Source organism: Monodelphis domestica, chromosome 4, assembly GCF_027887165.1.
Source record: "Monodelphis domestica isolate mMonDom1 chromosome 4, mMonDom1.pri, whole genome shotgun sequence".
NCBI classification, from domain to species: Eukaryota; Metazoa; Chordata; class Mammalia; order Didelphimorphia; family Didelphidae; genus Monodelphis; species Monodelphis domestica.
In genome coordinates, this window is record NC_077230.1 from 88,519,524 (window position 1) to 88,544,606 (window position 25,083).

The 25,083-nt window shown below is 41.0% G+C and overlaps 1 protein-coding gene across 2 annotated transcripts in view; it reads right to left on the reverse strand.

The window, feature by feature from the left end:
• ADCY5 (adenylate cyclase 5) overlaps positions 1–25,083 on the reverse strand; it is a 263,134-nt gene that overhangs the window by 82,202 nt on the left and 155,849 nt on the right. For both annotated transcript variants that reach the window (XM_056793545.1, XM_056793544.1), the window contains exon 2: positions 4,537–4,686. In XM_056793545.1, the coding sequence (XP_056649523.1) occupies positions 4,537–4,686 (150 nt within the window). The remainder of the gene's footprint in view (positions 1–4,536; positions 4,687–25,083) is intronic.

The window sequence follows — 25,083 nt, forward strand, 5'->3', positions numbered from 1 at the left end:
AAACCTTTCCATCCTCAATTCCAGCCTCCTCCGTGCTTGAAGTCTACCCTGTTGGCTCCGGAATTCACTAAGGCACAACAGTAACAGTTGACAAAGAAAACACGTATGACTGTAACGCACAGAGAATTACACGTGAGACGAAACGCCAAAGCCGCCTTCCTAATTTTCGTTTCATTAGTTGCAAATTCCTCCCCTTGGCCCTGGCACCTTCCTTCCTGCCCCCCCTCCCCCTCGGTGAGCTCTTCACCCAGTTTGCTGTGTCACTGTGACCTAAAGGGTTGGGAGGCTGATTTGGAAGCGACTGGAATCTAGGCGGTGAATGGGCTAAGTGATAGCAGCTAGAGTGAGGTCCTCATGACAATTCAGAGAGATAAGTTGTACAACGATGATTCCCATTTTCCAGAGGACATAAATGAATTGCCGAGGCTCACACAGCTTCTGAGCGGCAGCGCTGGAGCTTGAATCCAGGTATTCGGATTCCAAATTCAATGTTCTTTTCTCTGCATGACCTGACTCTTCTGAACTAAGGCAATTATCTGGCTTGTTAAATGTTCCCTGTGTGCCTACCAACTAGTTTTCTAAGCTCCTTGAGTGATGGGCCCCTGTCACCCACTGGGGCCTAATGAAATTCTAAGCACACAGTAACTGCCCTTTAAATATTTGGTTGATAAATGAAACAGCTAGGTAATAATTTTAAGGCAATAAGAGGACTGGAATTGGAAATGAGGAGGTCTGGGCTCTAACTAGTTTGTAATAGCAAGGATAAATCACTTCTCCTCTCCTGGCCTCAGTTTCCTCTCCTGCGAGACAGAACTAGCTGATCTCTCGGGTTCTTTCCAAGGGCAGGTAAGTGACACAGTGGGCAGAGCACTGGGCTGGAAATCGGGAAGACTCATCTTCATGAGTTCAATCTGGCTGTGTGACCCTGGGCAAGTCAATTAACCCTGTTTGTCTCAATTTTCCCATCTGTCAAATGAGCTGGAAAAAGAAATTGTAGTATCTTTGCCAAGAAAACCCCGAATGGGGTCACAGAAGAGTCAGACACGACTGAAATGACTGGACAATGGCAGAGGTCCTTTCTTCCTCTACTACTGTATGACTCAGATCATATAAGTCCAATCGATCAACAAACATTTACTAAGCATGCACTGTGTGCCAGGCACTATGCTAAATATTACAGAGACAAAAGTGAAACAATTCCAGCCCTCAAGGCTCTTGCACTGCATCCAGGCAGAAAACATGGACACATACACATTTATACAAAATGTACGTACACAAGATGGGCTAGGAAAGGAGAGCACTAGCAGTTGGGGGAAAAGAGAAGGTGGTGTTGAAAGGAGTGAAGAGCTGGGCAGTCCCAACCTGCTTCGGTGACTGAGTACCAGAGCAGTCCTTGGCGTCTTCCTCTCATCTGCGTACCCTAGCAACCTCCACTGTGACTTGTTTTCCCCAGCCCAGGCAAAGAGAAAAAACCCCAAGTAAACATCCATTTCCTTGCACTTACTGAATTTCCCTGATGGGCACTGAACATATGACCAAAGAAGACCTAGGAATCCCTGGCAAAACCAGAGGGAAAGAAATGTCTTTGTCCTAAAAGGAGAACCTCTTCTCTTCTGTTCCTTGAGGTCCTAGCTCTCCGGGGGCAGCGGGTGGCATAGTGACAGCCATGGGCCAGAGGAATGAAACTGTAATGGAATTATAGAAATGCTAATAGAAGCTAATGTCTGCTCAGACTCAAACAATGGACTGAAAGATCTAATACCCTGAAAGGCTGTTTGGCCTTTCAGAATTGGGAATAAACTAGCTTTTAGAGGTTGGAAAGGGATCTCAGATTTACTTACAGCACTTTGTCTGACTCTCTCCCTTGCCTTTATTCCATTCTACTTTGGATCATCGTTACTTGTGTACTTAGCTGGACATCCCCTCCATTCGCATGAAAGCTCTTTAAGTGATGGAGACGAGATTGTTTTTCTTATTTATAGACTCTGATCTAACATAGTGTCACAGACGGGTTGTTGTTCAGTCGTTTCTGTCACATCTGACTCTCTGTGACCCCATTTGGGGTTTTCTTCCAGAGATATTGGAGTGGTTTGCCATTTCCTTCTCCAGGTCATTTTGCAGATGACGAAACTGAGACAGAGTAAAGTGACTTGTCCAGGGTCACACAGCTAGTTAGTATCTGAGGCCAGATTTGAACTCAAGAAGAGTCTTCTTGCCTCCAGGCCCAGTACTCCATCCACTGAGCCACCTAACTGCCCCATACACATAGCAGACACTTACCAAAGGTTTGTCGCTTTGAATTGAGAAAGAAGAGAAGTGACACATGAGAAGAGACCAAGCTGATCCTGATTGGCTATTCATTTTGTGACCAGAGTTCCCTATTTTATGTATGGTGGCTAGAGAGCTAACCTTGGATCCCAAAAGACCTGGGTTCACGTTCTCCCTCTGAGAATACCCCTGATCCATCCCTTCAGAGAAGTGGAAGGTTCACAGGTGTTACACACTGCACCCATTTTCAAACACTTTCAATGTAACAATCAGTTGTGCTGATGTTTTTTTCCTCCTTTAAAAATATTATTTGTTCTATGGGATGGCCCTCGGAAAGGGGAAAGGGAAAAGATATTTGGGATAATCACAGTGCTGTAAGAAACAGAGGACATCAATAAAGACTTATTTAGCAAATTCAACCTGTGACACATGCTGGCAGTGTGCCCCTGGGCCTCTCAGGTCTCGAAGAAACTCTCCAAGATTATCAGCTGCAGGGAAAGTGCTGACTCGTTTTGATGGCGTTTCCTTCCTTGTCTGGGAGTCTATCAATGAAATCACAGGTCCTGTCCCGATCCTCCCTCCCAATCCCTAGGAAAACTGCAAATGCATAACTCCCAACAAGAATCAGAGAAGGAGGCTAGTCTCTCCCCTAGCTCATGGGCGCAAAGGAAGGTTCTGGTCCAATGTGCCAACTATAGAGGGAAGGCTGTCATCCTAGAGGGAATATCCATGTAGCATCCTGCATGACTTCCTTAGCTCTCCCATGAAACTAAGACCTCCCTGAAGGGAAAGACTCTTCTTTCCCTGATAGCCCTCTCTCTTTGCTCCAAATCCCCGAGCATTCTGTTCAGTCTGTATACAAGATGAGTGGAGGGGAAGGACTGACTGCCCCTGCTTCTCACCCCAACCCCACCCCTCCCGATGGCTCGTCAGTCCCCAATAATGAAGAACAGGAGAATCTAAGAGGAATCCTCCCACCCATGACCACCCGCACCCCTTTGTAATCAGGCTGCCCAGGAATGGGGTGGGCAGTGGTCTATGGAGAAGAGACATTTTTGGCCCCACACTCATATTTCTGTGTCCAAGGGCCAGTCTGATTTATTTACAAAAAGGGAGGGGAAAAGTCAGGAGGGAGGGGGGAGGCATGGGTCAGGGAAGGAGGGTCAGTGAGCTGAGCTCTCTCTCCAGGGTACCCAAAGAAGAAGATTCCCACAGAGTCAGGAATGCCAGTTTCTGTCCATGGAAAACATTCCCTTGTCAGCTGGGCCCCAAACCCATGACCAGGGAAAGCGAAGCAAAAGATTTTTTGTGTTTGAGGTGAAGAGAGACATTGGAGGAAGAGAGCCTGGGGAAGTGGGCAGAGAGACTCCACAGAGCCAGCAAAGTCCCATAATAACTCACTCCCCCATCCTACCCGAGCAGGAGAGAGGTCAAAGAAGGCAAAGGGGAGGGAGCTGCCTGGTCACTGTATTGATTCCAGTCCTAAGTCTTTCACAGTGATCTGTCCTTAGAACACAATTGTTATTATATAAATTCTGCTCCTGGTTCTGGCCCACTTCAGGCTCCATCAGTTTATGCAATGATTCCAGAGGACTGCCGATGAGGAAAAAATGTTGCTTTCTCCCACTAGAGAAGGTGAATGTACAGAATGACACATCTGGTTTTAGACACACTTAATGTGGGGGTTGGTTTTTGTTGGCTATGCGTATTTGTTACAAGACTTTTTCTTTTTCCTTCTCCAGGATCAGAAGATGGTAAAGTGAAAGAGAAAATATATGTTTAAAATGTTTAAGCCCTGACCTTCTGTCTTAAAATAGATACTGTGTGTTGGTTTCAAGGCATAAGGGTGGTAAGGGCTAGGAAATGGGAGTTAAATGACTTGCCCAGGGTCACACAGCTGGGAAGTATCTGGGGCAAGATTTGAACACAGGACCTCCCATCTCTAGTCCTGGCTCTCAATGCACTGGGCCACTTAGCCTCTCCACTTACAAAAAAAATAAAATGAATTTTTTAAAATGGGGGTAGGAGGGGGCAGCTAGGTAGCTCAGTGGACTGAGAGCCAGGCCTAGAGACAGGAGGTCCCAGGTTCAAATCTGGCCTCAGACACTTCCCAGCTGTGTGATCCTGGGCAAGTCATTTAACCCCCATTGCCTAACCCTTACTGCTCTTCTGCCTTAGAACCAAGACACTGTATTGATTCCAAGACGGAAGGTAAGGGTTTAAAAAAAATGGGGGTAGGAGAGGGGATTCCTCTTTAGGGTACCTTACCTGCTGCTGGTTTTCCCTCTGTGAGTGCAATCGAGCCTGGATACACTCCCGGGTCTCCTGGAAGGCTTGTCTTTGGGAGACTTCTGCTGGATAATGGGTACATACTCCCACAATGTTGGTACAGGAGAAGATGAGCACATTGGAGACAAGCTGCAATATTCAACATAGAAATGGATAGAGGTTAGTGTACATCGGGGTCTGTATTTGTCCAAGAGAACCTGAAAAAAGAGTCATATGACCTCAGACACAGAACGTGCCTGGCCCCCAAGCCCATCACACCGTATAGCCCATTTCTCGCCCCCATATTTAAAGTTCTACTCCCCTGGCACTTACTCCCCCCAATCCAAATCCTGTCGAGTCCCCAATAAGGGGAAAGAGATGCCAAGTATGTAGCCTGCTTCTCTTTTATCTTGTTCCCTGCCTTCATCTGAGCCCAAGGCTTGCTTGTGTTTCCAGAGCTCCAGGGCTGTTAACAGTCCATAAAGAAGTGGGGATAATTAAATAATAACTACCAAATACATACATAAAATAGATTAAATATTTACCTTGGCTCCAAGTCAAAGGTTACGTTCATTAGCGGGGCAGTGAAAAGGACACGTAGGGTGTGTTGTTTTGGTGTGAGATCGAGGAGAAAGCTAGTACACAATTAAAGGAAAACAAAAAAGTGCCACTTCCTGGAGAAGAAAGGATTCTGAATGTGAACTGTGCCCCGTGCAAGTATGGTGGTGCTTAGGAAATTCAGTTGGATGTTGGTGTCAGTCGATCTATTAAGAGGTTCATGGTGTCAGGAAAGCAGGGTGATTCGAGTCAGGAGACCTGGGCTCAAAGTCTGTTTTAGCCACTGAACTACCTGCGTGACCTTATACAAGTCACTTAATCTTGGTTTCCTCATCTGCCAAATGAGGAAGTTAGACTAAATTGCTCCCTGCTACCTTTCAGCTTTCTCTGTAAAGATCCTTAATTCAACAAATATTCATTAAGCTGCTGCTATGCTAAAGGTAGAGACTCTTCTTTTTAAAAAATAACCTTTACCTTCTGTCTTAGAAGCAATACTACATATATGAGCAGTAAGGACTAGGCGACCAGAGTTAAGTGACTTTCCCAGGGTCACACAGCTAGGAACTGCGCACAGATTTGTAAGGCAGGAGTTCTGAACATAACAGATTACGGATCTCTCAGAAGGATCTCGATTACATAGAAAGATTAAAACTTATATCGAAGGGTAAATTTGAATTACCCCTTCCAGGTCTGGTGGATTCCTCTGACTCTCACACAGCCTGTTTGTTCCCAGTCTAGTCGAATCCTTGATTTCCACCCAAAATGCAGTTCCATTTTCCCTTTGGATATTATTGGCCATCAAGGTCATCAACACAGGAATTGAGCTGTGTCAAGTAGATGACTACTCATTAGGTAGGTTATACGGGAGATTTCTCTTGTGTAGAATTGGTCAACATGGTTGTCGAGATCCTTTCCAGTTCTCAAAATCTATGAATCGATGATCTCTAGTCTATCAAAATAAGAAAGGTACTTCTCTAGCTGCTCCCTCAATGTTTCACTTAAGTTTTTATGCTCTCCTGTACTGTCTTTGTAAATGCCTCCATCATCAGTTTCCTAGAGGTCTACAGTTCCAGGCTTCTGACATCCTACTTATACTTCTGGCTCACTTGATTTGCTTTAATATGTCCCTAGACTGTCAAAACTGGCTTTTTTTTAAACCCTTACCTTCTCTCTTAGAATCAATGCTGTTCTAAGGCAGAAGAATGGAAAAAGTCAGGCAATGCAGGAGAAGGGAGGTTAAGTGGCCTGCCCTGGATCGCATAGCTAGGAAGTGTCTGAGGCCAGATTTGAACCCAGGACCTGCCTTCTCCAGGTCTGGCTCTCAATCTACTGAGCCACTAGCTGCTCCACAAGACTTGTCTTTTAATGTATGGCTCTAAATCAGTATATCAATTTATTTCAATTCTTGATTTTTCCTATTTCAAAGCCAATCTTCCTTTTTGGACTGGCCACTCAGTTTCAGTTTCCTTGTCTAGGGGATGCCTGCATCTTTCTACTCATTTTGAAAACTGAGATGAATGATAGATTCTGACCTCAGTGAAAGATTAAGCTCAGATAATCAGCCTGATTAATTCCAAGATTCACTGGAAAGGCAGGATGAAAGATGAGATTTTTTTTGGTGGGAGTGCTTTGGACAGGCAAAGAGAGGTGAGGCGGGTATTCCAAGGAAAAATATGCAGATGAATCTTTTATGTAGAAAAGCATAATTTGAGATAAAGGGCTTAAGTGGGGACTGTTGAGATACACACTTGGAAAAGCAGACTGGAGACAGATTTTGGCAAGTCTTGAATAATAGACTAAGAACTATGAACTTCATCTTATAGACATTAGTGAGGAATTGAGATTTCTGAGCAGATCAATGAAGGCAGTATTTTAGGGAGATTAATTTGTCAAAACCTTGAAGAATGGATTACAGCAAGCAGAGACTAAGGGAAGGAAGACCAGTTAGGAAGTCATTGAGATAGTTCAATCATTAGGTGATAAGAGTCTGAATCATGGTGGTGGAAGTGGGATTGTAAAGGGAAAAATTAGAATCTAGAGAGAAAGAAAGAAAGAAAGAAAGAAAGAAAGAAAGAAAGAAAGAAAGAAAGAAAGAAAGAAAGAAAGAAAGAAAGAAAGAAAGAAAGAAAGAAAGAAAGAAAGAAAGAAAGAAAGAAAGAAAGAAAGAAAGGAAGGAAGGAAGGAAGGAAGGAAGGAAGGAAGGAAGGAAGGAAGGAAGGAAGGAAGGAAGGAAGAGAAGAAGAGAAAGAAAGAAAGAGAAAAAGAAAGAACGGAAGGAAGATTCAATAAGAATTGGTGATTAAAATGATTTAAATTGAGAAATGAGAGTTTCAAGAAAGGGGAGCAACACAACATTCTCAAATTTGGTAGAATGGTCAAGGAGGTTGAGAGATTCAAAGACTAAAAGTTATCCTCATTCTTCCCTCTTCTTATAACCTACTGATTTCCAAGACTTAGTGGTCCCATCTCTGCATCATCTGCCACCTTTCCTCCACTCACAGTCTCAGTCTGAGGTCAGCCCACTTATCACTTCTTATTTGGGCTAATGAAATTGACTACTGTTGATTAATTGGTCTCACTTAGCCTAGTCTTTCTCCTTGCAAATCCTACCTCAGCCACTTACTAACCATCACTTAACCTTTAAGTTGATGTTTCATCTGTAAAATGAGATAGTTGGTTGAATCAATGGCTTCCAAGGCTCCTTCCCATTCTAAATATATAATCATATGATCTTATAATCCATCTTCCATACAACTGTCCAGGTACAGATCTGACCATGCCACTCTCCTACCTGAACATCGCCCTGTCATGTCTCTCACATATCTTTCCATTATTATTTTGTGTTACTCATCTTCGAATACTACATAGAGCCAAATTGTCCTCATGTCTATCCCAAGCAAATTCTAACCCATCTCCTATCTCCATAATTTTGTAGCGGTGAGTCCCCACATCTGGAATGAACAATCTTTTCACCTTTCCTTCACTGAATCCCTTTGAAGCACAGCTCAGGTACCATTTCCTCTAGGAAACTTTTACTAATTCTCAACCCCTAGTTGTTACCTCTCTCTTCCCTTTGAAATTATTTTAGATGTAGGTGTAGGTGTAAACTATTTGGAAGCACATCTACCAAGATCCATCCAAAAACTATATGAATTTAACAACAAAAAGCACTCTTTGCATATATAAGTCATTGCTCATGGATAGGTTGGGTCAAAATAATAAAAATGACACTACTATCTAAATTAATTTACTTAATATCATATCAAACTACCAAAGGATTATGTTGTAGAGCTAAGGAAAAAATCCATATAGCAGAAATAAAAGATCAAAAAGCCTCAAGGGTAAGAATGAAAAAAAAAAGTGGGAAAGAAGGAGGTCAATCAGTACCAGATCTTAAATTTTACTAAAAGCAATAATTTAAAACAACTCTGCCTCACTTAAATCCAACTCACTGGCAAGTCAAGACATCATCTTGGTGAGGTCATTGGTCCTCTTCGAAAAGGAAGGACAAACAATGACAATTCTTTAATTCAATTATTAGGCTTATACTCCAAAGAGAGAAAAAAATAGTGGAAAAGGACTTAGAGACAAAATATTTATAGCAGCTCTTTTCATAATAGCCCCAAATGGGAAATGAAGGAGATGCTCACTTATTTGGGTATGGTTAAGGAAATTGTGGCATTTGTGTGCAATAGAATACTATTGGGTCCTAAGAAATTACAAATGGACAGTTTTATTTTTTATTTTATTTTTATTTTTTGAATTGGTTTATTTAGTCAATTTAGAACATTATTCCTTAGTTACAAGAATCATCTTCTTTCCCTCCCTCCCCTCCCCACCCCTTCCCATAGCTGACCCACAATTCCACTGGGCTTTACATGTGTCTTTGATCAGAACCTATTTCCATGTTGTTGGTGTTTGCAACAAATGGTCAGTTTTAAAAGAAACTAGGAAAACCTTTCTGAACTGCAAGTTAAGTGAGTAGAACTAGGAGAACAATTCACACAATGAGAACATTATAGAGAAAAACAAGTCTGAAAGACGTTAGAACTCTGATTAATGCAATTATAAAACAGGAGTCCAGAGGACTGAAGCTGACTCACACCACCTACCTCCTACCAGAGAGGTGACAGATTCAAAATGCAGAATGAGACATAAATCTTTGGACACTGGCAATGTGGGATGTTGCTTTGCCGGACTATGTGAAACGGGGAGGGAGGGAGAGAAAACAACTGCCTAGAAAATATAGAAATATATGAATTTTAAAAACCTTTACCTTCTGCCTTAGCATCTATACTAAGTAGGAGTTCTAAGGCAGAAGAGTGGTAAGGGCTAGGCAATGGGGGTCAAGTGACTTGCCCAGGATCACAGAGCCAGAAGGTGTCTGAGGTCACATTTGAACCCAGGACCTCCCATCTCGGGACATGGAGCTCTATCCCCCTAGCTGCCCTAATAAACAAATAATATTGAAAAGGTACTTTGTATAACTTTGTGTACTGTGTATTTACTTAACTGTGTACAAGCACCATTCCCCCACAGAATACAACGTGTTACTGTTATTGTTCAGTTGTATCTGACTCTTTGTAACCCCATTGGAGGTTTTCTAGGCAAAAATACTGGAGTGCTTTGCCATTTCCTTTTTTGGCTCATTTTACAGATGACCAACTAAGGTATACAGGGTTAAGTGACTTGCCCAAGGTTACACAGCTAGTATTAGAGTCATATTTGAACTTGGGTCTTCCTGCCTCTAGGTCCAACACTCTAACCACTGTGTAATTTGTATGTATTACAAACATATGAATGTGTCATTGCACATACATATTATGCTACCTAGGGAGCAGCTGGGTGGCTCAGTGGATGGAGAGCCAGGCCCAGAGATGGGAGGTCCTAGGTTCAAATCTGGCCTCATATACCTCCTAGCTGTATGACCCTGGATAAGTCACTTAACCCCCATTTCCTAGCACTTATCACTCTTCTGCCTTGGAACCAATACACAGTATTAATTCTAAGATGGAAGGTAAGGATTAAAAAAAATAAAAAATAAAATAAAATACCTCCCTCCCTATATATGTGGGATGTGGTAGAATGTCTTTGAAGGCAGCAACTGTTTTGCTATTGTAATCATTTTATTTTTGTAATCTCAGTGTCTTGCACACAGTAAGTACCTAGTAAATGCATGTTGAATTGAATTGAAATGAAAGGCAGGGGGCAGCCATGCAGCTCAGTGGATAGAGCTCTGGGCTTAGAGTCAGGAAGCCCTAAGATCAAGTCTGCCCTCAGACACTCCCTAAGTCTGTGACTCTGGGCAAGACATTTAATCTCCAATCGCCTGACCAAAGCATCCACTGGAGAAGGAAATGGCAAAGCACTCCAGTATCCTTGCCAGGAAAGCCCCTGGATAGCTATGGTCCATGGTGTCATGAAGAGTCAGATGTGACTGAAGGCCTGAGCAATAACAAAGACACAACAGTCAAGAACAACACCAGAAGACGACATGCGTTTCATTTCAAGAGAGCTAGAGAATTGGGGAATGGAGACTTTATTGTAAGCATTTAAGGAAAAAGTATGGGAGGGAAGACGTGAAAACAGTACACATAACATGCTTAACTTATCTGAGAAACTAGACGGTGAAATGGAATTCATATAAACATTTGAAGTGGTTCCTATCGACCAGGCACTGTGACAAGAAATATCTATAGACAGTAGGTGGAGCAGTGACATCCAGGAAAAGCTTAAAAAAAAAATCCCTTACCTTCCATCTTGAAATCGATACTGGGTATTAGTTTCAAGACAGAAGAAGTGTAAGGGCTAGGCATATGGGGTTAAGTGACTCGTCCAGGGTCACACAGCTAAGAAATGTCTGAGGGCAGATTTTTTGAACCTAGGTTCTCTTGTTTCTAGGCCTGACACTCTCTGATAGGGGTTTTTTAAAGGGAAGATTTGAGAATTTTGGTGGATAGAGACTAAGAAGCCAGGGGAGAAGGAAAGACCAAATGTATTGAAGAGAATGAAAGTGACTGAAGAAGTGAGATCCAAGAGATGAGGGTGAGAGAGCATGAGCGAATTAGTAAGCCCTGAAAAGGCAAAGGATCACAGATTTGGAGCAAGGATGATCCTTAGACCAATCAAATTTCTGAAGAATTTCTTAATTGAACTTGAAAACTAAGAACAGAATTCACCAGAGAAAGACAAGGTCAAGAATTTTAAGGGAAAGAATCGAAAAGACTCTGTAGAAAGAGTAACTGTGCTACAAAGCAGTAATCATCGTGGTACTAGTTAAAACAAAAAACAAAACAGAAAAATTGATCAGTGGGATATAGTAGGTACACAAGACCCAAAAACAATTGAACATGGTTGTAAATTGATAAACAACACAAGGATTCTGGTTCAATCATTGGTACTTGACAAAGACGGGAAAAGTAGTTGGCAAAAATTCATTTTAGACCAATTTATCCAGCTAAATGGATAGGAGTGGGGACAGACTTAAGAATCGATTAGGAAAGGCAGCTAGGTAGCACAGTGGATAATGAGGCAGGCTTGGAGTTGGGGAGAGCTGGGTTCAAAAATCTGGCCTCAGACACTTCCTAGCTGAGTGATCCTGGGCAAGTCAATTAACCCCCCTCCCCCCCCCCACTGCCTAGCCCTCACTGTTCTTCTGCCTTAAAACTGATACTTAGTATGAATTCTAAGACATAATGAAAGGGTTTAAGGGGGGGGGAACTCAATTATAAACTACTGTAATGATCCAGGTAAGAAGTGATGAGGGCATGAAATAGGGGAGGTGTTACGGGAAGCAGAGAGAAGGGGACACAGAAAATGTACATTGGTGACAGAAATGATAAACTATAGCAACAAATTAGATATGTAAGATTAGTGAAAGAGAGGAGATGAGAACACCAAGATCGTAAACCTGTGTGGCTAAAACAATTTTTTTTTTGTTTAGTCAAGTCTGACTCTTTGTGACCCCATCTGACAAAGATACTGGGGTGGTTTCCCATTTATTTCTCCTGCTCATTTTAGAGATAAAGAAACGGAGGCAAACAGGGTGAAATGAGTTACCCAGGGTCACACAGTTAGTAAATGTCCAAGGCTGGATTTGAACTCAAATTTTCCTGACTCCAGGACTGGTGTTCTATCCACTATACCATCTAGTTGCTTGTGTGTATAATATGTATGCCATAAACCTTCCCCACTGAATTCTTATTACAGAATCTCACTGTGATAAAGAGATGACCCTATATTCTCCTGGGCTATATAAGGGGGTCGGTATTGTATCAAGATGTAACGACTGCAAGTAGTGAATGTCCCTCATCTGAGTACCAGCCCAGATAAATGCAGGAAGGCTCATCACCAGAAGGTTGGCTACCAACTGATCAGCTGATTTGGTCAAAACAAGTCATAAAATCATTTGCTAAAGAGTGGAGGGCTTATGGTCTACAATGGAAGAAGAAAGAGCCATACCTTATGAAAGTATGGATCTGGTGAAGTTCTGAAGTGTGGGTTGGTCAGTCTATCTATCTATCTATCTATCTATCTATCTATCTGTCCATCCATCTGTCCAGCTATCTATCTGCCCATCTATCTATCTATTATCTATCTATCCATCCATCTGTCTATCATTTATCTATCTATCTATCATCTATCATCTATCTATCTATCTATCCATCCATCCATTGATCCATCCATCCATTGATCCATCCATCCATCCATCTATCTATCTATCCTGTCTATCTATTTATCTGTCTGTCTATCTATCCACCTAGAGATAAATGTGAAGGATGAAAGAGAAAGGCAAACCTCTATCCTGTATCAGAATATAGCAATATGTAAGGAGTCGGTGCAAGAAAAAAAGATGAGTTCTACAATGGTCACTGATTCTCATCTCAGTAGCCCAGAAGATTTGCCATTTTCAAACTTAGCTCTTATTTACAATTCTCAAACATGCTCCACTCTTCTTATTTGAATACTGACATAGATTTATATATTTGTATATAGATTGCTTACGCATCACTTAGAACATGGTAAATGCTTAGCCAATTGTCAGTGACTGCATAGAATGGATTATCCACATAAGGATAAAATTGAGAAAAGAGAGTAAGAACTCAATTGAGATTTAAGAAAGAGAACCAAACAAAAGATTTTAGCTAGTCTCCAGAATTATTCCTCGTATGTATTAGTAACTATTAATTAGTCTTAGCTAGGCTCTAGAATCTAAACTATAGCAATGGAATGCTGGAGCCAAAAGGACCCCAGAGATCACCGAGTCTAACCTCAAATTTTACAGATTAGGACAATGAGGTCCAGAGGAGCTAAGTAACTTGCCTGCGAGGTCACACAGCTGGCCAGTGACAGATCCCAGGCTAGCACCCAAACCTCCTGACTTTAGGCCTCGGCACTCACCAGCTGCCTCTTTCAAATTAATCAATATTTATACACCAGGGATGGTAGAAGGCAGGGATGAGCAATCTTTGTGATTCTGTGATTCTTGGCAGGAGGCAGAGGGGAAGGAGAGAGAGAGTACATATTTACCAAGGGTTACCAGGTTTGATCCCCACTGCCTCCAGATCACAGAAACCCAACATTTCTGAAACTCAATCTGCTGGCTCCCCCTCAGGCCGTGTGTTTATTTGGGCTATTGGTGTGAAGTTACACTTGTCTGTTTGTACTGAGTGTCTCCTACAGCAAGGAGGTGAAAGGAAATCTAGCAGTAGACTTGAGAGAAATGGAATCATTTCTGCCTTGCCTGTTTCCTATATCCAGGGTTTCCATGGAACATCCTTAGGGTGCTCCATGCTGTCTGTTTACTGCAAGGTGAAGAGGTGGGGGGAAGGTAGCAGAGGGCCTTCTCAAGGTAGTGTTGAAAATCAATGGGAAACAAACTGTTCTGAGACTAACAAGTGGGGTCAAGGGCCCCATTTAGAGATCCCAAGAGACACTGCAGCCTTTAAACTTTGTATTGATTTCCACACCATGTGGTCTCTTTTGGGGTACCAGTTCTCTTCCTCATCATATACATACATACACTCCATTCCTTCCACCAACACCAAATACCTTCCTGCCAGATCCAAGAAACAGAGGAGAGGTAGAAGGTTATCTCATGCTGTGGCAATTACTCCCTTCCACTTCCTACTTTCCTGTAAGATTTACGCTGGAAATTACCTTCTTCCCTCTCTCCAGGGATTGAAGTGAACATATAGAGCCTATGGTTCCCACCTCCAAAATTCCCAGATGCAGAGCTGGCTCTGATCTGTTACTGTAGCCTCAGCCCAGCCCAGATGGCAGGACAGTTCCCTGCAAACAAGATGCCAGATCCATCTGCGTCCAGCTGTTCTCTCTTTTACCTCCAGTTGGCAGACTATTCAGATTCGCCTGTCAAAGAGGAATAACTAAACTCTTAGTGAACAGAGAAAGAGAAAGGAGTGGCATATAGTGGGAAAAGAACTGGCTTTGGAGTAAGAAGGCCTGGATTCAAATCCTAGTTCTATTGTTTTACTACCTATGTGACTTTGGGCAAGGGACTTAACTTTAGCCTTATTTTTTCTCATCTATAGAGGCTGGCCTGGATGATCTCCAAGGTTTCTCCAGTCCTAAAGCCTATGATCCTATCAATATGATCCCTGGCTTAGGTGGTTATAGAAGTAGTAGACACAGTCTTCAAACTCAGACAGCACACAATCCAATGACAGATGCCTTGTCCCTGTTCTTGGAGTGTTTACAGTATTATGAAGAGTCGTGATTTTTTTTTTCCTTTTTCTTGTTTTTCCCAGATGACATACCCATACAATTTTTAATAACCACCTTCTGACATTTTGCAATTCAGTCTCTCTCATCTCCCTCCCTCTCTTTCTCTTTCTCTCTCTCTCTCTACCTCCTTTCCTCCCTCCCTCCCTCCCTCTCTCTCTCTCCCCCTCTCTCTTTCTCCCTCTCTCTCATCTCTCTCTCTCTTTCTCTCTCTCTCCCTCTCTCTTTCCCCCCTCTCTCCCTCCCTCTCCCCCTCTCTCCTTCTCTCTTTCTCCCTCTCCCTCCCTTTCTTTTTCTCCCTCCCTCCCTCTCTCTCTCTCTCTCTCTCTCTCTCTCTCTCTCTCTCTCTCTCTCTCTCTCTCTCTCTCTCTCTCTCTCTCTCGTCTATCTGTCTATCTGTCTGAGGGCAGGTAATATGATATAGGCTATACATGTATTATCATACAATACAAATTTCCTTGTTCAACATGTTGTGAAAGAAGATGCATATCTCCTATACTAGAGAAAAATCCATGGAGGAAATATAATGAAGAACGCTATGCTTCAGTCTGCATTCAGACTCTATCAGTTCCTTCTATGGTGGTGGATAGCCTTTTTCATCATGAGTCCCTTGGATTTGTTCCAGATCCTTGCATTGCTAATAACAGTTATTTCATTCATTGTTAATCATCATACATAATCACATACAACATTCTCCTGGTTCTGCTAAATTCACTTTGCGTCACTTCATATAAGTCTTTCCATGGTTTTTTGTGATTGTCTTGTTTGTTATTTCTTGTGGCACAATAGTATTTCATTACAATCACATGCCACAACTTGTTCAGCCATTCTTAGGGGGAGTTGTGATCACCACCATTCATTGAAGAAACTTCTGGACCAACTCAGAAGTTAGGCCACAAACATATAAGAAAGACCCTCATGGAATTGCCCCAATTTATTAGTATTGGTTTTTTTAAGCTACCGGCTTGTTCAAACACTAGTTGCTGCTGTTCAAAACAAAACCCATGTGATTTGGAGAGATGTTTTTGAGGATGTCATCAGATCTGGTGATGTTATTCTCGGATGAGGGGTAGCTCTTAGGATTAGATATTTGGAACTGGAATGACTCTTAACAATCATCTAATCTAACTTTCTCATTTTACCTATAAGGGAACTGAGATGAAGTAATTTGCCTAAGGTCACACAGGCAAAGTGGAAGAGACAGGATTTGAACTCAGATCATCTGATCTGACATCAAATCCACTTTCTCCTGAATCAAAGAAAGAACTAAATGGAGTTTTTTGTTCCTATTCAATAAATATTTATTAGGTGTCTGTTCTGTACTCAGCTCTGTGCAAAGAGCTATGAGAAAAATAGGAAAAGCATAAAAACTTGTGATGCCTGCCCTCAAGTAAATAAATAAAATTAGGTAGGAGTCTAGCACATAAAATAAAAGCCAACAATATATAACAATATCACATCAAATACTGAATAGCTTCTTATAGCCTTTGAGTGTTTCAGGGGTTCAGAGAAGAGGAAGATTTAAAGTATTCAGAGAAGGTTTTATGAACAAAGGAGGATTATAAGCAGAACTTTAAAAGACAATAGATAGAGCATCAAGATAACTCAGTAGATAGAGAGTCAGACCTGGAGACAGGAGGTCCTGGGTTCAAATCTGAACTCAGGCACTTCCTAGCTGTGTGACCTTGGGAAATCATTTAACCCCTATTCCCTAGCCCTTACCACTCTTCTACCTTAGAATCAATATTCTGAGGTAAAAGTAAGGTTTTTTTTTAATACCCCATTTCCTATTTCCTTATCTGTGCACTGAACTTGCAATGTAGTCCCTTCTCTCTTAGGTCCCACCAAATTACCTTTTCTTCAGGACCCAGCTCAAGTACGGCCTTCTATACAAAGCCTTTTCTGATTCTCCCCTGCAACTCATTGTTAGTTCCTCTCTTCCAAACCAGCTCATATCCACTGACTGAGGTGTATTTTTATTTATCCTCTTTACATTTATTCTACATATACTTACCTATGTACTTCATGTCCTCCCTCTTAGAATGGCGCATCCTGGGAGCAGAGATTGTTTGAATCCTTGTCTTTGGATCACCAGTACCTAGTATCATGCTTGGTCATGTGCTTGTGGGCTGATTAATTGATTGAATTAAGAGATAATGAGTAACCCGAGAAGAATGTAGCAATGCATACTAGGTCTGCGTCCCAAAGTTTTTTAGCAGCTCTCTTTGCAGTGGCAAAGAGTTGGAAACAAAGGGGTTGTCCATCACTTGGGGAATGGATGAACAAAAGGGTTATAATGGAATACTATTGCATGATAAGAAATGGCAAATAGGATAAGTTCAGAAAAACCTGAAAGATTTTTATGAACCGATACAAAGCGAAGTGAACATAACTAGGAGAACATGGCATACAGTAACAAAAATATTATGTGATTATCAACTGTGAAATACTAAACTATAATCAGCAATGCAAGATCCCAAGATATCCACAAGGGACCCATGATGAAAAATGCTATCCACAGCTGAAGAAGGAACTGTTGGGGTCTGATTACAGATCAAAGCATGCCGTCTTCCACTTTATTTTCTTCATAAGCTTTTTATTGTATGTGTGATATATGGCTGTTGTCACAGACATGATGGAAATATGTATTGCATGAAAGCACTAGCATAACCTAGATTAGACTTTAATGCCTTGGAAGGGGAAAGGAAAGAGGGAGAGAATCTGAATCCTAAAATGCCAGAAAACAATGGCCAAAAATTGATTCTACATGTAACTGAAAAAAAAGAGAAATGAAATAACAGATTGTGCCCCTCTCTCCAAAAGAATGTAGCAGTGTGTTTGGGGAGTAGACATGGGGAAGGAATATAAGTCCAGATTGTGGAAGATATCTTTGAAAGCCAGGCAGAGGGAGAGATGGTACCAAGATGGAGGATTGACAAGCAGAACAATATGGTTCTCTCCACAAATACCTTCAAACAGATCGAAAAAATGCACCAGACAATCCTCATAGGGATATTTTAAAAAAAGTCACAGTGAAAAGTTACATTCTCCAGCCCAGGTTAGCATAAGGAGACAGGCAGAGGTCTTCAGGGGACAGGGTCAGGCCAGGTGTACTACAATACTCAGAGAGAGGCTGCGCACCAGAGTAAGTGGAGACCCCAGACCCATACCAGGGTACACCACACCAGTGATGCAGCGGATAGACCTGGAATCAAGAAGACTCATCTTTATGAGTTGAAATCTAGCCTCAGACACTTACTAGCTGTGTGATCCTGGGCAAGTCATAAAGTCAAGGAAATTGAAAACCACTCCAGTATCTATGCCAAGAAAACCCTAAAATGGAGTCAGAAGCAACTGAAGTGATTGGACAACAACCACCCAATTCCAGATCAGAGACCCGGGATAGACTTAGAAGGTGACCTGAGCAGGGGAGTGATGTTCCCATAGTACAGAGGCCCTGATTGGTATGCTGAACAAAAAGGAATTTCAGAAGTAATCAGCAGCAGTGATTTAGCTTAGATTCCAGTCTCAGAGCAAGGTCCCACTTCCAGAATATAGCTCAACATTCAGAGGAATAACCAGGGCAGGAATCCCAGGTCAAAGGTAAACCCATAATCCTGCCCCTGAACCAAAAGAACTTTTCTTCTCTATGATAGGACAGAGTCTAGAAGTAGCCTACTCTTGCTCAAGCCCAAACCAAGGTTAGGAACTTGTCCTGGATCAGACTATTCTGGGGATGCTGAAAGTCTGCAGGTCCCCAGTCTGACCATGAGATCCTAGAATAACATTCAGTACCCCCAAGAAAGTAGCAACAAGATCAGTTCAGACCTTCCCTCTAGAGTCCAACTCTATCATCAAATCTAAAGTCAAGAAGTAGGCTGAAAAAATGGGCAAACAAAAAGAAGCCCACCATAATAAGCCTTTATAGTGGCAGAAACACTCAAGACACAAATGCAGAAGAGAATATCTCCAAACATCTATAAGAAAAACTTCAGAAAAAAGTACACTGGGGAACAAACTCAGTTAGAATTCCTGGAAGAAATAAAGCAAGAATTTTAAAAAAACTTTAAAAAATTTAATGGAATAAGAGCACCTGAGGAAAAAATTGGAAAACACACAAGAGCTATAGAAGGAAGAATTGGAAAGTTATGAACAGATTGACACAAAAGGTACAAATTTTGCCTAAGAAACAAACTCCCTGAAAATAAAGAGAAGCTGATGACTGCATGAAGTAACAAGAAACATTAAAACAGAGTAAAAAGGCTGAAAAAATAGAAGAAAATATAAAGTATCTCAGAACAGAAACAACTGACCTGGAAAACAGATCAAGGAGAGAAAAAAATTAAGAAACATTAGTTATCTGAATGTCATCACCAAAAAAAGAGACTAGACATTATATTTCAAAAACAATCTTTAAATAAAATTATCTAAATCTCTTAGACGCAGAGAAGGAAGTGGAAATAGAATGAATCCACCAATCATCTCCTGAAAGAACTACAAAATGAAAATTTCCAGGAACATCACAGTAAAAATTCAGTTTCCAGGTCAAAGAAAAAATACTTCTAGCAACTAAAACAAAAGAATTTGTATATTGAGGGGTCAAAGTCAGGATCACACATGATTTAGTAGCCACCATTATAAAGGAGTAGAGAGCTTGGAATATGAAATTTCAGAAGGCAAAGAATATGGTATTACAGTCAAGAATAACTTGCCTAACAAAACTGGTACAGTTACAAGGTGGGGGAGGGAATGGACCTTTAATGAAAGAGAGGACTTCCAAGCATTCCTGATGAAAAGAGTAGAGAGTTATAAAGAAATTTTGAAGTCCAAACACAGGAGTGAAAAGAATCATACTGGATCAGACCACTCTGGGAATGCTGAAAGCTCGCAGGTCTCCAGTCTGACTCTGAGATCCTAGAATAGCACTCAGTATCCTCAATAAAGAAGCAACAGAACCAGTTCAGACCTTAAGTCTAGAAACATGACAGAGTCCTACCCTATCATCAAATTTGAAGCCAAGAAAGGTAAATGTTAATGAATAATGATAAAGGACTAAACAGGGGTAAATACTTATATTCTAATATGTGGATGTTATACATGTCCCCTCTGAATCCCATCATCATCAGGGATCATGGAAGGACTATAATTGGACAAAGCCTGAGAATGGTTTTGTTATGTCTTGACAATCTAGAAATTAATGGAAATAGAGGAGGAAAGGGAATACACTGAGACAAGGGAAGGACATATGGAAGAGGAAGAAATGTTAGGAGAAATTATTTCCCATAATCAAAGTCAGAAGGTAGATATCTATTCAAACAAGGAGGAATTTTGAGTGAAGGGATACGGTTGACATTTGAACCTCACTCTTATATGAACTAGGCAAAAGTGTAAAAAACACACATACTCACAAATGAGCACAGAAATACATTTTATTTAATAGAGAGAAAGGAGGGAAAGGAGTGAGGGGGTAAGGGAAATTAGAGAGAAGGAAGATTAAGGGAGGATTAGTCCTAAACAAAACAAATTCTAAGGATGTACAAAAATATTTATAGATTTTTGAGGTGACAAAAGATGGGAAGCATGTCCACAAACTGGGAAATGGATGAACAAATAATGGTATAAAAACATGCTATGGTACTATTATGCTAAACTCTTATCAGCTTAAAGGCAAAACAGCACTCTGGAGGATCAAAGATGAAACATGGTCCCCCACTTACTGATGGAGGAGAGGTCATAGAATTCTGGGGGGGACATGGCCAAAATGGAAATTGTTTTGATTGAATACATATGTGTGATGGATTGTGTGTGTGTGTGTGTGTGTGTGTGTGTGTGTGTGTGTGTGTGTGTATTCTCATTTTGTGGGAAGAGGGGTTAAATTGGAAGGATAATAAGTGAAACAGATAAAAATCTTAAAAAAAAAACCCAGAAAGCTACACTGGCAAAGAAGTTCATCCTCCATACAAAATATGAAGCCAGCAGATGTTTCTTAACAAGAAAAAGAAAGCAATATTTGAGGTAGATTAGTCTGACAGCATGGTATAGGGTGTTTTGGAGGGAGATAAGTGTGAAGTGAGGGAGTCCAGTAACTAGTTGTCCAACTGATCCAGGCATGGTGTTAGATTAATGATGACAATAGGTACATTCAGGGATATTTCGTAGTAAAAATTCGCTGAGGCTCCCCAGAAAATGAAGAAGAAGGACAAGTTTCCCTTTTCTGCATAAAAAAAACACCAGTAACTAGTATGAAAGAAAGTAAGAGTGGGTAGGAGGAAAGACAATTCATTCAAGGGAAATTGATTATCACCTAGATAAAAGATACACAAAACTTTTCAACTTTGACTCCTTCCTCATTATAATTCTCAAATATACTTCATTGTTATCTGATCATGAAGTAGAGCCACACCACAGAGTGGATTATTTGTATCTCTCCTCAGTCCATTACTTTTTTCCTTCTATCTGTGGATGTTTTTGTGTTTATCAGACCTAAACTCAAATCAGGGACACAGAGAAGGGAAGCTTCCACTAAACTTAAGAGAGGGTAAGTGTGAGGGAATAGCTTTAGAGAGTCATTGATTTAGAGCTGGAGAGGAAGCTTAGGATATTAGTCAAATTTTCTCATTTCACAAATGAGGAAATTAAGATCCAGAAAGATTAAGCTAGAGGCAGGTAAGTGTCATAGAAAATAGAATGCTGAACCTGAAATTAGGATGTTGTTGCTCAGTCATTTTCAATTGTGCCCAATTCTTTATGACCCTTTTTGGGGATTTCTTGACAAAAATACTAGAGTGGTCTGCTGTTTTCTTCTCCAACTCATTTTACAGATGAGGAAACTGAGTCCAACAATGACCTGAGTTCAAATTCAGCTTCAGTTACTTACTAACTTTGTGACATTGAGTAAATCACAACCTCTTCTTGCCTTAGTTTACTTATCTTTTCAAGTGGGGATAATAGCACTTATCTTTTAAGACTGTTGGGAGGATCAGATGAGATATTTGTAAAATACTTTGTAAAACTCAAACACTATATAAAATGCTAACTACTATTGTTATCATCATCATTAATATTAAGTGAAATAAGGTCAAAAATAGGATGCTAGATGAATGGGTAGACAATGATTTTGTGTAAAAAAAATGGGAGTTTTAATGACCGAAAGTCCAAAATAAATTAAGAGTACTAGTCTATGAAGAAGATTTAGTGCCCTATAAGTGGTGACTTATAGTTGGGAAATTAGGCTGACTAGCAAAGTAGGATAAGCCCCCCCCCCATGGCTGAACAAGCTGTGGTATATAGTTATAATGGAATACAATTGTGCCATTGAGCCATAAGAAATGACAATCAGCATGATCAGAAACACCTGTAAAGACTTATGTGAACTGATGCAAAGTGAAGTGAGCAGAACCAGGAGAATACTGTATAAGGTAACAGAAATATTATACAATTATCAGCTGTGAAGGACATTATCAACCTTGCAAGGTGCCAAGATAACCCCAAGGGACTCATGATAACTGTTATTCAATGCCAAAGAAAGAACTGGTGGAACCTGATTACGGATCAAAGCATGCCATCATTCACTTTATTTTCTTAATAAGTTTTTTTATTGTATATGTGTGTGATATGCGTCTTCTGTCATGGCATAGGCAGTGTAGAAATATGCACTGCATGAAAGTACTAGTATAACTTATATCAGAATATTTCCTACTTCAGGGAGGTGGGCAGAGGTGGGGAGGGAAGGGGAGGGAGGGATGGTGAGATTTTGTGATCTGAATTGCAAAATGTCAGAAAACAATTGTCAAAAACTGTTTCCATGTGTAATTGAAAAAAAAAGTTTAAAAAGAAAAGAAAAAAAGAAAGACCCCCCTCCTCCCTCTTCGAAAGTAAAGCAGGTCACCATCATTCCTTCACCCAAGCTCTCCTTGAAAAAAAAAATCAAAGCAGAGCAGATTACCTGTCTGTTCTCTATCCTTGTCATACATCTCATGGGAGTGATGGGAGTTGTTTCATCTCCCCCCAATCCACCTCTTCTCATCTCTCTCTAATCCAAATCTTCTTTCCAATTTCCATCCTTTCCCATTAACAGTCCCAGCTAAAAGAAAGAACGGATGGACTAAGGGTAATCTGCTGTTTGCATCAGAAACTAGCTCAGTTAGGTGGATCTTTTAAATATAAAGGTGGCAGAGGCAGACCATGAGCCTAGTCATTCTTGCCTAGGTTCCCAGGAAGTTAATTACCTGATTCAAGCCACTTATTAGTTCTGATGAGGCATGAATCACCCCTATTCTAAGCTGAGCTCAATAGGAGGAGAACTCGGTGACTCTGGGAGGTGAGATAGCCTCTCCTTACAACTCTAGAGTGGACAAGAGAGACTAACTCATGCAACCTGATAAATTCCCTTATAATTTCCTAACATTTAGATCTGGGAGAGGCCTTAAACATCTCTCATTTATTTTATGTAAGAGGGAAATCAAAATTCCTTGAGTATAAGCAGCCTGCCTGATGTCACAGTAGCAATAAAGAGCAGAAGTGGATTGTGGAGTCATTTGATTCCAAATCCAATCCTTTTATCACAATGCCATTTTTTTAAGTGCCCATCTTCTCCTAGGTATGTCACCCTGGACAAATCACTTAACCTTTTTTGCCTCAGTTTCCATTTTTAAAAATTGCCTATCTTCCACTTTATAGCCCAAGCCATCTCAACTTCTCCTCCCTATGCTAGAGAATGATATATACATCACTTCTTCCTTCTGGGTTGGCTTCCTTGTGGTCTTGCCTGGATGTAGGGTGATGGCTCAAAAGCCTTGTTCAAGGCCGTACCTGCCTGTAAATTCTATCAAGATGTTATGTTATTATGGAAAAGAATTTTGTATTGTAAAGGCCAGCAAAAGCTGATCTAGTTGGAGGGATTTTTTTTTAGTACAACAGCATATTCTATTAGGTGCTTGATGGATTTTCTGGAGGATGATGATATATCCTGCTCAAAGGCAGAGGTTGAACTAGATGAAGCTACTTAAGGGTTTGCCGAGGCTGTCAGCATTATCAGCTCCCACCTGCTCCCACCTCCAATACTTCTTCCCTTTCAAGTGTCCTTGGATTGATAAGGTAGAGCTGACAAGAGAGGAGCCTGGCATTTGTACTGCCCCATGTGCCGTGTCATGTGTGGCATGGTGGGGGCCTTGGGAGATAGCAGGGAAGAATACCAAGGTCAGAGGGGGCAGCTGGGTGGTTCAGTGGAAAGAGGCAGGCCTGGAGACAAGAAGCCCTGGGTTCAAATCTGGACTGGGCAAGACACTTAGTCCTCTTTGCCTAGCCTTTGCCACTCTTGCCTTGAAACCAATACTTAGAATTGATTTTAAGACAGAAGGTATGATTAACAACAACAACAAAAAAGAATAACAAAGCTAGTTAGTATTGAAGCATATACACTCCTGTTGCTGTCCTCCCTTTATGAGACCAATACTTCCTTCCTCTCCAATCATCTCAGGAGACTGCCCAGCCTCCTCTTTACCAGAAACAAATTACTTCAAGCCTATTGGCAGTTCCATTCAAAAGTGGAAGAGACAGACAGATATGGAATTCTGGGTAACCCTATCCCTAACCTAGTATACCCAACTAGACTAGAAGCTCACTGAGGGAGGGAAGGGGAAATGACCAAAAAGTGCGATGTAAAGAAAAAGCTCCCTAACAGGCGACCATGCCTTTTGTCATTTCTTACCCTGCAGTAAAATTCCATCATGTTCAAATACCATAACTTGTCCTAATATCAATATCAATATTGATTCCCTTCCAGTATTGAATGTCTGTTAGACATGAAACATAACTTTATTCAAAGACTTGAAAATGAGGATCACCCAGAGCCTTGTGGGTGAAAGTTGGCTGTAACACAAAATCAACAAGAAGTTATTATTTAAAAAATTAAATGAGTGAAAAAAGAAGGTAAGTTTGCTTTGATATGGGAGCAAAGGATAACTGATGAACGGACCAAATGTCCCACTGGTGTCCTTGAGATTTCAAGAGGAAAAAAGGAAAGGGAAAAAACAAAGAAAGAGGAGAGAGCTCACAGTAAACAAATGAGAAGTACATGGTATGGATGGAATACCACCTGCCTCCATGAGGGAGGAATCCCCATCATGATGAAGCCCACAGCTCAGGAGAAAAGCAGCAGAATGGGAATAATATTATCTCTCTCTTTTTAAAAAATAAAACCCTTACCTTGGAATCAATACTGTGTGTTGGTTCCAAGGCAGAAGAGTA